The sequence below is a fragment of the Nycticebus coucang genome, chromosome 12, assembly GCF_027406575.1.
Source record: "Nycticebus coucang isolate mNycCou1 chromosome 12, mNycCou1.pri, whole genome shotgun sequence".
In the NCBI taxonomy this organism is placed as follows: domain Eukaryota; kingdom Metazoa; phylum Chordata; class Mammalia; order Primates; family Lorisidae; genus Nycticebus; species Nycticebus coucang.
Window position 1 is genome coordinate 24626072 of NC_069791.1, and position 12472 is coordinate 24638543.

At 38.1% G+C, this 12472-nt stretch overlaps 1 protein-coding gene across 5 annotated transcripts in view; it reads right to left on the minus strand.

Annotated features, from left to right (window-relative positions):
- Positions 1–12472, minus strand: part of CNTN1 (contactin 1) — a 388261-nt gene that overhangs the window by 141531 nt on the left and 234258 nt on the right. For all 5 annotated transcript variants that reach the window (XR_008373377.1, XM_053556863.1, XM_053556866.1 and 2 more), the window contains exon 6: positions 11668–11763. Coding sequence is in view for 4 of the 5 variants with exons in the window: in XM_053556863.1 (XP_053412838.1) it covers positions 11668–11763 (96 nt within the window). In the remaining variant the exon portion in view is untranslated. The remainder of the gene's footprint in view (positions 1–11667; positions 11764–12472) is intronic.

Genomic DNA, 12472 nt, shown 5'->3' on the forward strand with positions numbered 1-12472 from the left:
TTGAAGAAGTTACATAACTTCCTTAGAACTTTAGGACAATTAAGTAGAATTGGGATCTTGAACCCAGTGTAGTAATTCCAAAGCCCGTGATAGTTCTGCCTTACTGCATTTTATAAACAAAATCCAGATGACTTATTGTACTGTGGCTTTCTCTCTCTCTCTTTTTTGTGAACACCTACTTTAAAGTATAGACTCATAAATGAGCTTGCACAATATGTTGTGGTCACATTAAAAAAAAGGAAATCACATAAACAGGGAAAAAACGTTAGTGGTTTTCCTAGGAAATGTGTCATATGGTAAATTTTAACCACAAGAAATTCTTTTGGCTAAACACACTAGCTAGTTAAGCCCCAAACTAAACTTTCTTCTTAATTTACTGCTTTTCCTATAGTTTTTTTTTTCTTTTTTTTATTTACATCTCTCCTTTCTGCTTTGATGAATGACTCCCAAGCAGTCTTTCAACAAATACACAAGACGAAACCCAAGGCAAGGCACAAGTCCAGGTCACAAAATGATGTTTCCCTTTAAAATATCTTTGCTGAGGGGGGAGAGACAAGATGGCGGACTGAAGCCAGCTTTCCACAGAGGCTCCCGTCCAGAAGGAGAGTTAGGGACAGGAATTTAGTAAGTATCCTGGTGAATTTGAGCCGCACCAAGAGAGAAGTTTGAAAAATGCACATCAACACTGCTGAGGCAAGCTGTGATCACAAGGACACAAACAAAAGCAAAACAGCTCACTTCTGGATATCCTGAAGCCACACCCCCTGTCTCCCTGGGCAACCAGAGGAGGCCACCAGTGAGCACAGGATTTGCCTGACGCTGCTCACAAACCCGGGAAGCTTCTAGGGCAGGGCCGACTCAGAGAGGTAATCGGACACAAACCTCCAGCAGCAAAGACGTTTGAACTCAGAACAGCCCATCTTCTGTAGGCGATTTTAGCAGAAACAGAGACAGAACCCCGCAAAGTTGTCTGTTCTGTTCTGTTCTGTTAGCAACATCAATCAGGGATGGGGCTAAGCCTGAGTGAACACCTCCCTCCCACCACCTGCATCAAGCACTCAAAGATGCCAGGCCCTACCTCCTCCTGCTAGATAGCAGCAGACTGCAGGGGCCTGGCAGACTTCCTTGCAATTCAGGCAGATGCAAACCCCTGGAGTGTCTGTTCACTACAGGCAACTGGGTTAGCCATCTGCAGAGATACCAGTGACTGGGTCCTTCAGAGGGGCAAAGTGGGGAAGGAGACATCAACCTTCCCAGACTGATCTATTTGCTAGGTGGCTCCTGACTCCACGCAGCACTGGAGTAAGCCATATCAGAGGAGTCACCAGACCCCTGCGATCCAGCTCCCAGAGACCTCTTGAACCGAGAGGTCTCGGCACCCAAGACAGGTGCCGATTGAGACAATCGATTTGGACCTTTTGAACTGAACTAATAGACTGAGGACTTTTCAGGTGGTGCCCTGGGTATGCGGTTGTAGAAAGGTTTGATTTTCCTTTTCCTTTTCAAATTGGTGCCAGAGGTGGGCGGGCGGGGTGACTTAATTGCTGGTTTTTCCACACAGCTGAGACTTCAAGCCAGAGTAAATGTTACAATAGGATCGAACAGAAACCAGCTGAAAACAAGACAGAACCACTTCGCCCCACCACACAAGACAGGGCCCCAGTTTCTCAGGCCACAACACTGTACGGGCCCTCGATAAAGCCCCAGGGGAAAAATCAAAGGGCGTAAAATAACCATGGGGCGGAATCAGCGGAAAAACTCTGGTAACATGAATAACCAGAATAGATCAACCCCCCCAAGAAAAGATACGGCAGATGTAATTGAAGATCCCATTCATAAACAACTGGCTGAGATGTCAGAAATCGAATTCAGAATTTGGATTGCACACAAGATTAATAAAATGGAATTAGGAATTCGAGGAGAAATTCAAAAGTTGTCTCAAGAATGTAATGAATTTAAAGACAAAACCACCAAAGACTTAGACACACTGAAGCAAGAATTTACAGCCCTCAAAGATATGAAAAATACAGTAGAATCCCTCAGAAACAGAATGGAGCAAGCAGAAGAAAGGATTTCTGACATTGAAGATAAAGTCTTCGAACGCTCCCAACCTCTCAAAGAGGAAGAGAAATGGAGAGCAAAAATGGATCATTCACTCAGAGAACTCTGGGATAATTTGAAGAAAATCAATATACGAATAATTGGGATTTCGGAGAATGATGAAGTGGCCTCAATGGGCACAGAGGCCCTTCTGCATGAAATTATGAAAGAAAATTTTCCAGACATGCCTAGAGAATCTAAAATTCAGATAGCAGACAGCTTCAGAACCCCAGCATGATTCAACCCCAATAAGTCATCCCCCAGGCATATGATAATTAGCTTCACTAAAGTTAATATGAAAGAGAAGATTCTCAAAGCAGCCCGGCGAAAGAAAACCATTACGTACAAAGGAAAGAATATTAGAATAACTGCAGATCTCTCTGCTGAAAATTTTCAAGCCAGAAGAGGGTGGTCACCGACTTTTAATCTCCTAAAGCACAATAACTTTCAACCCCAGATCTTGTATCCAGCTAAACTGAGTTTCATTTATGATGGAGAAATTAAATACTTCAATGACATTCATATGTTGAAAAAATTTGCCATAAGTAAACCAGCTCTTCAGGATATTCTCAGACCTATCCTCCACAATGACCAACCCAATCCTATACCACAAAAGTAAACTCAGAAACTTCGGATCAAACTCCAACTTCCACACTGGCGAAAGGATTAAAAATGTCCACTGGACCTTTGAAAAACTCGATACCCAAAATTCCACCAGACTTATCAATACTCTCCATTAATGTGAACGGCTTAAACTGTCCTCTAAAGAGGCATAGGTTAGCTGACTGGATACAAAAACTCAAGCCAGATATCTGTTGCATACAAGAGTCACATCTTAACTTAAAAGACTAATACAGACTCAGGGTGAAAGAATGGTCATCCATATTTCAGGCAAATGGTAATCAGAAAAAAGCAGGTGTTGCAATTTTATTTGCAGATACAGTAGGCTTTAAACCATCAAAAGTAAGGAAGGACAAGAATGGTCACTGCATATTTGTTAAGGGTAATACTCAATATGATGAGATCTCAATTATTAATATCTATGCACCCAACCAGAATGCACCTCAATTTATAAGAGAAACTCTAACAGACATGAGTGACTTGATTTCCTCCAGCTCCATAGTCGTCAGAGATTTCAACACTCCTTTGGCAGTGTTGGATCGATCCTCCAACAAGAAGCTGAGCAAAGAAATCTTAGATTTAAACCTAACCATCCAATATTTAGATTTAGCAGACATCTACAGAACATTTCATCCCAACAAAACTGAATACACATACTTCTCATCAGCCCATGGAACTTACTCCAAAATTGACCACATTTTAGGTCACAAGTCTAACCTCAGTAAATTTAAAGGAACAGAAATTTTTCTTTGCATCTTCTCAGACCATCATGGAATAAAACTTGAATTGAGTAACAACAGGAATCTGCATACTCATACAAAAACATGGAAGTTAAATAACCTTATGCTGAATGATAGCTGGGTCAGAGATGAGATTAAGAAAGAAATGGCCAATTTTTTGGAACAAAACGACAATGAAGACACAAACTATCAGAACCTCTGGGACACCGCAAAGGCAGTTCTAGGAGGGAAATTTATAGCACTGCAAGCCTTCCTCAAGAGAACGGAAAGAGAGGAAGTTAACAACTTAATGGGACATCTCAAGCAACTGGAAAAGGAAGAACATTCCAACCCCAAACCCAGTAGAAGAAAAGAAATAACCAAAATTAGAGCAGAATTAAATGAAATTGAAAACAAAAGAATAATACAACAGATCAATAAATCAAAAAGCTGGTTTTTTGAAAAGGTCAATAAAATAGATAAACCTCTGGCCAACCTAATCAGAAAAAAAAGAGTAAAATCTCTAACATCATCAATCAGAAACAACAAAGACGAAATAACAACAGACTCGTCAGAAATCCAAAAAATCCTTAATGAATATTACAAGAAACTGTATTCTCAGAAATATGAAAATCTGAGGGAAATTGACCCATACTTGGAAGCACTCCACCTTCCAAGACTTAGCCAGAATCAAGTGGAAATGTCGAACAGACCCATATCAAGTTCTGAAATAACATCAACTATACAAAACCTCCCTAAAAAGAAAAGCCCGGGACCAGATGGTTTCACATCAGAATTCTACCAAACCTTTAAAGAGGAATTAGTACCTATATTACTCAACCTGTTCCAAAAGGTAGAAAAAGAAGGAAGACTACCCAACACGTTCTATGAAGCAAACATCACCCTGATCCCCAAACCAGGAAAAGACCCAACAGGAAAAGAAAATTATAGACCGATATCACTAATGAATATAGATGCAAAAATATTCAACAAGATCCTAACAAACAGAATCCAGCAACACATCAAACAAATTATATATCATGACCAAGTTGGTTTTATCCCAGGGTCTCAAGGCTGGTTCAATATACGTAAATCTATAAATGTAATTTGCACATAAACAAATTAAAAAACAAAGACCATATGATTCTCTCAATCGATGCAGAAAAAGCTTTTGATAATATCCAGCATCCCTTTATGATCAGAACACTCAAGAAAATTGGTCTAGAAGGGACTTTTCTTAAACTGATAGAGGCCGTCTACAGCAAACCCACAGCCAATATCATATTGAATGGAGTTAAATTGGATTCATTTCCACTCAGATCAGGAACCAGACAAGGCTGCCCATTGTTTCCATTGCTTTTCAACATTGTAATGGAAGTTTTAGCCACCGCAATTAGGGAAGAAAATGCGATCAGGGTATCCATATAGGGTCAGAAGAGATCAAACTTTCACTCTTCCCAGATGATGTGATTGTGTATCTGGAAAACACTAGGGACTCTACTACACAACTCCTAGAAGTGATCAAGGAATACAGCAGCGTCTCAGGTTACAAAATCAACATCCATAAATCGGTAGCCTCTATATACACCAACAACAGTCAAGTTGAAAAAGCAGTTAAGGACTCTATCCCATTCACAGTAGTGCCAAAGAAGATGAAATATTTGGGAATTTACCTAACAAAAGACGTGAAAGATCTCTATAAAGAGAACTATGAAACTCTAAGAAAAGAAATAGCTAAAAATGTTAACAAATGGAAAAACATACCATGCTCATGGCTGGGAAGAATCAACATTATTAAAATGTCCATACTACCCAAAGCAATATATAATTTCAATGCACTCCCTATTAAAGCTCCACTGTCATATTTTAAAGATCTTGAAAAAACAATACTTCGTTTTATATGGAATCAGAAAAAAACCTCGAATAGCAAAGACATTACTCAGAAATAAAAACAAAACAGGAGGAATCACACTACCAGACCTCAGACTTTACTACAAATCAATAGTGATCAAAACAGCATGGTATTGGCACAAAAACAGAGAAGTAGATATCTGGAACAGAATAGAGAACCAAGAGATGAATCCAGCTAATTACCGTTATTTGATCTTTGAAAAGCCAATTAAAAACATTCAGTGGGGAAAAGATTCCCTATTTAACAAATGGTGCTGGGTGAACTGGCTGGCAACCTGCAGAAGACTGAAATTGGACCCACACCTTTCACCATTAACTAAGATAGACTCTCACTGGATTAAAGATTTAAACTTAAGACATGAAACTATAAAAATACTAGAGGAGAGTGCAGGGAAAACCCTTGAAGAAATTGGTCTGGGCGAGTATTTTATGAGGAGGACCCCCCCGGGCAATTGAAGCAGCTTCAAAAATACACTACTGGGACTTGATCAAATTAAAAAGCTTCTGCACAGCCAAGAACACAGTAAGTAAAGCAAACAAACAGCCCTCAGAATGGGAGAAGATATTTGCAGGGTATATCTCTGACAAAGGTTTAATAAGCAGAATCCACAGAGAACTCAAACGCATCAGCAAGAAAAAAACAAGGGATCCCATTGCAGGCTGGGCAAGGGATTTGAAGAGAAACTTCTCTGAAGAAGACAGGCGCACAGCCTTCAGACATATGAAAAAATGCTCATCATCTTTAATCATTAGAGAAATGCAAATCAAAACTACTTTGAGATATCATCTAACTCCAGTGAGACTAGCCTATATCACAAAATCTCAAGACCAGAGATGTTGGCGTGGATGTGGAGAAAAGGGAACACTTCTGCACTGCTAGTGGGAATGCAAATTAATACATTCCTTTTGGAAAGATATATGGAGAACACTCAGAGATCTAAAAATAGATCTGCCATTCAATCCTGTAATCCCTCTGCTGGGCATATACCCAGAAGACCAAAAATCACAACATAACAAAGATATTTGTACCAGAATGTTTATTGCAGCCCAATTCATAATTGCTAAGTCATGGAAAAAGCCCAAGTGCCCATCAATCCACGAATGGATTAATAAATTGTGGTATATGTACACCATGGAATATTATGCAGCCTTAAAGAAAGATGGAGACTTTACCTCTTTCATGTTTACATGGATGGAGCTGGAACATATTCTGCTTAGTAAAGTATCTCAAGAATGGAAGAAAAAGTACCCAATGTACTCAGCCCTACTATGAAACTAATTTGGGGCTCTCACATGAAAGCTATAAGCCATTTACAACCTAACAATAGGGGGAAGTGGGAAAGGGAGGGGAGGGAGGGGGGTGGTGGGTAGAGGGAGGGGGATTGGTGGGATCATACCTGTGGTGCATCTTACAGGGGTATTTCCGAAACTTGGTAAATGTAGAATGTAAATGTTTTGGCACAGTAACTGAGATAATGCCAGGAAGGCTATGTTAACCATTGTGATGAAAATGTGTCAAATGGTCTATGAAGCGAGTGTATGATGCCCCATGATCATATCAATGTATACAGTTATGATTTAATAAAAAAAAAAAAGAAAAAAATAAAAGAATCACAAGGGTGATTTAAATAGGGTAGCCAGAGCCTGGCTAGTGAGGCTAAATTATTTGTCTAAGCTCATACAGCAATTGGGAAGCAGAACTGATGTTCTAACCTCCTTCCCCCATCCTAACATCACCACAACAAGCTGTGCCACAACGGAAGTGATGGTTGCCCTGCCTCCCTGACTTGAGAATGAGATTTCATTTGGCCACCAGGAGTAAAGACCTGACCCAGCTCCCTCAAGGACTCGACAGATCATTTTCTTCCTGTGTCTTTCCTAGGCCCATGGAGATGACAAAATCAGCCATCATCTGGTTTTCTCCCCCACACTGTAGACTAGATTAAATAATAAATTAACACAAAATTAATTTTTCAGGAAGAGTAAGTGCCAGCACATGAGTAAGAAATGTTGCTTTCATGAATAGATACTTAAGACTTCTTCCCTTTGCCCCAAGAGAGTCTGGACCATACAAATTACAGTAGAAATTTGTTTTAGCCAACTACAGTGCATTTTGCCAGTTTCATTGTTTTACGTATCAAAACTTGCTAAATAATGTGTCTTTCACCTTAAAATGCACTTGAAGTACTTTAGTGTGCCCTGGAGAAATAAACTGAATAAATTGCAAACCTTTCAGATGATGTTCATTTTTAAAAAATTGGCTTCAACAGAAAGTCACCACAGTTCCTGATCGGTGCTTCAACTCAGTAAACTACATATTAAACATGCTTAGAAGGAAATTTATGCCAAGTTTTATGTGAGCTCATGTATCCCTTACCCTTCTCTCCCATTCCTGTCTGTCCTTACACTGACCTTTTGAGTCTATTGTGATTCATTCACAATCACATTTAATACCCCAGGATTTATTTTTCTTAAGTATACCCCTCCTTTCTTACCCATTTTTAAATTCTTACAGGTGAATATAATTTGGCATTTCGTATTTTACGAATATTTTCCATGCTTCAAATGATGGATTACTTTTTTCCTCCATTCTCTTTCTTGCAATATACAGAGACATGATTTATATTTTGGGAGATGCAGTAATTGAATTTTTGATGGTTATAGTAACAAAAAATTAGCCAAAAATGAAGCATTATGTTTTCATTTTTGAGTCTAAAGTCTTACATATTTTTAACTATTTATCCCTATATAATAAAACAAAACCTAAACAAGTGAATTTACCTTTTCATGAAATTTAATCTCTTACACTCGATCTAAAGTGCAAACTTACCATTCTGCTCTTTTCCTCCTCAGATATTTGTTGAGCATCTAATCTGGGCTATGTAAGCATCAGGAAAGCAGTTGTATATCAAATGTTATTATAAAGTTGAGGAAACATTTGTCTGAAATGCATGTGTGATTGCTCTTGATGAGTAAAGTAGTTTAGATCAGAGTTATCCTCCTTGTGAGGAACTGTAGGGGAGCTAAATCCCAAGAAAAATATAAAACAATCTAATATGTTTCCTTCTGGATATTTTCCCTGTGTGTAAATGACAGAGGTCACATCTCTGTAATACTGAGTCAAGAATCTTTATAGTAGTAAGATATACTAAATACTAATTGTGGATCCAAAATACTGAATATACTAAGATATATTTTATTTACTTTAATATTAATCCATTGAAATAACATATCTATTTCACTATTTTCAAATATTGTTAAATTCAAAGGCTGTAACATGTCTATGAAGTAGGTGACAATATTTTTTTTCTTTCTTTTTTTTTTTTTGGCAGTTTTTTGGCTGGGGCTGGGTTTGAACCTGCCACCTCCGGCATATGGGGCCGGCACCCTACTCCTTTGAGCTACAGGCACCGCCCCAAAATTTTAAATAAGGAAATTAAAAATGTAGACTTGCCTAAGTGTACTCAACATAGTAAGGGCTGAAATCCAGATCACCAGCTAGAGTAATAGGGCTTGAAGACTATAAACAATTGCTTTCAACATAAGGTTCTTAGCAATTGAGAGGCCAAAAAAGATTCCTTCACATTCTCAAGCCAGTGACCCTCTCTAAGCTGTAAAGCATAAAACCTTAATGTAACTGTATTAAGAAGGAAGGAGAGAAATGGCACAGAAATAGGAAAATAGTACACACACACACACACCCCTCCATTACAGTTTTGAAGAAAATATCTGTTCTTATATTGGTTGAAGGCGGCTTGTCTCATGTACACAGATAATACACAGCTCCTAATAAGGTAAACTAACAGAAGTAGATGGGCTGTCCAGATTATTGTGATTAATGATGTTTCTTGGACTCATGTAAAATCAACTTATGATTTGTTTTTCCCAAGTAAATATGCGTGTCTTTGTTGGGATGAAGACGTAGATGACTCTTTCAGCTTAACGAATGTAAGCTTCTCTGAACCTTGTTTTGTTCCATGAAATTCTCTATGGTTTGAGATACCACAGAGATAGGAAGCAGGACTTAATCTTGAAGCAATGTGTCCCTTGGACCCTTTCTTCCTCCCTCCTAACTGTTCTTATTCATAAGTAACCACAGGCAGGCCTATGGCCTTGAAAATAATCTATATGATGATGAATCACAAATTGATATTCCCAGCTCAGACACCACCCTTGAGCTCCACACACACACGGGACTGCCGATAGGATTTCCATTCGCAAGTTTAACAGACAATTCACATTTAACATTTCCCCAGCTTCTCCTTCAGCTGAAGTAATGGCGACTTCATCCTTCCAGGAGAACGTGACAAAATCTTTGAGGCCACCTGGACTTCTCTATTTCTCTTAGTCTTCTCCTAAAGTCAGCCAGCATGTCATCTTGGCCTCTCCTTCAAAATACATCTAGAATTTAACCAAAATATATCTATACTCCTGTACAGAATATAATATATTTTCATTCATCTGCATTATATCCAGGTTTGTCTCCCCACTTCCACTGCTACAACTCTGGTCCATCATTTGCCGCCTTAATTTTTGAACTACCTCCTAACTGACCTCCTGATTCCACCTTTACCCTCTCTACGTCTTTTCTTAAAACTATAGTCAGGGTCATTTTTTCACAACCTTGAGTCCTGTCACATGACTCCTCCGCAACAAATCCCATTCAAAGTACAAACCAAAGTGACTGTTATAAGTTATAAGGTCTCCACAATACAGCCCTCGTAGCTCTCTATTTCATTTCTTGCTGCTGTCAACTTCATTCACTCTACGGCAGCCATCCTGGCTTCCACGGGTTTCCACAGTCCTACCTCAGGCCTTTGCTCTTCTGCCCCATCTGCCTGGCATGTCCTTCTCTCCGTCACTAGTTCTGTTAGTACATTTCCTTCAGGTCTGTATTCAAAGTTCCCTGAGACGCTGTTCATAAAAGTTCAACCCTCCCCTCAACACTTACCTTTCCCCCTCTCCTGCACTGGCTTTTCTCCCTAGCACTTATTTGTAAATATCTAACATATTATATGTCTTTTAGAAATGTACCTTATTTATTGTCTGTCTGTCCCATTAGAAGGTCTTTGAGGGTCGGTAGCTTTGCCTGTTTTGTGCCACTGAGGTATTTCTGCAGCATAACTAGTGCCTGATGTAGAACACATGCTCACAAGAGATTTGCTGAGTCAATGAGATGAGTGATAGAATGAAGTCCACGTGGTATTGCATATGGTGAAATGTAGGCATTGATTATTTGTGATTATTTGTGGGAAAGGCTATGAAAATGAGAGAGTTTTTTTCCCTTAGTTTCAGCAGTTCTTTAAGGAAAAGACTTCTCTAATTGAAAGGCTGTTACAACATTTTGAATTTTATATGTTCCTCCTATATTTATCAAGTAATCTTCTTACTCTTATTACAGAGAAAATGACCAACATTTTATATATAAATAACCAGAACCATAAATAAATGTAAAAATACATAATTTTGCATGGAATATATGTGTATAATTTTGTGCAAAATATGCACGTGTTTATATACACATACATATATCAGATTGATGCAATGTTATACCCCAAACCATTTTTATAGCATATGTTTCTATGGAGATGTTTAAAGTTGAATTTATGACCTAATATTAGAACTATAAGAATACAAAACATATTTTTATTTCTGAAAAGTGATATTCATATATTATTTCAAGGAGATAGTTGATAAAACAAGTTAAAATGGTGGAAGCAGATGATGCATTCATCTCTTAATTAGCACTTTCTCAGTTTTTCTATTAGCCACATCAAATGACAAAAAGCACATACTCAAAGTGTTGACTATCATGACAGAGGACACTTACATAGTTCATTTTTTGGAGTGGATGATTATTCTTACAGATTGGTGCTCCTAAAGAAATTAATAATTTATTATGTCCCTTTTTAGTGTTTGGTTATAGTTCACAGAATTTTGTAGACATTGAATTGTTAAGAAAATGATTCATCATACATCATTCCTTGGTTCTTTTTAATTTCAGGAATAATTTCCAGGAAATCTATCATAATTTCCCTGTGTAGTAGGAAATGTAAGGAGGACATAACCTGATGTATGTTTATAAACTGAAAGATTAGACGTCGTTACTGATTAATGAGCTAATGTTGGAAGCCTCTTTAACCACCGGTGAGTGGTATATTATAAGGCTATGCAAATATTGTCTCATTTAATTAATAATAAGCTATGATTATTAGGCTCACATGGTAATTAATAATGTAGTATTTATTACTAGGAAAATGAAAATTTGCCCATTTTACTTGACAAGTACTTACAGTCATAGTGGAACTAAGTTTACCTGGAAAATGGTAGGGAGGGTCACAGAGAAGCACCATTCCTTTCCCTTCTTTTACTCTGACTTCAGGACGTTCCTCAGGTGGGAAAGGATCAAGATCTAAGTACAAGAGAATAAAAGGAAAATATTCACTCTCTGCTGAATAGATCATCATTCATTCAATTTTCCTTTTCAGTAACTAACTTGCTTTTGAGCTCTACTAACTCTCAGTTGATTTGGTGAGGCCTAGGAAAGTCAACTCCTTGTTTCAAAATGGTGGGGTTTGTACACAGTATTGAAAAGTTCTATGGTGAGCTTAATGCCTACACATATTGAAAAACAGCTTGCAGGAATGTAAATGTCTTAGCAAAATAACTAAGAAAATCCCAGGAAGCTATGTTAACTAGTGTGATGAAAATGTGTCAAACGGTCTATGAACTACGTGTATGGTGCCCCATGATCACATTAATGTACACAGCTATGATTTAATTAAAAAAAAAGAAAGAAAATTTTGACAACCGTAAAGATTATACATATCTTAAAGACTTTAATTGCAGATTTAGAGAGAATCTCAGTAAGAGTATTTGGAAATATAATGAGGACAGACACAACCAGAGATCCACCAAAGCAAGAAAGTTAAAAGGAATGACTTTGAGAAATGGACTCATTTGAAGGGCATTTCTCTTCCAGAGGGAGGATTCAGATGTCAGGAAAGGACTAAGAGTGCAAGGCAGGATCTCAGTTGGGGAATATGAAAGTGACTGATCCCTGTTCCTTTTACATCCTGAATTTGCCTCAGTTCTAATTTCCTTTACTCTTTTCTATATAC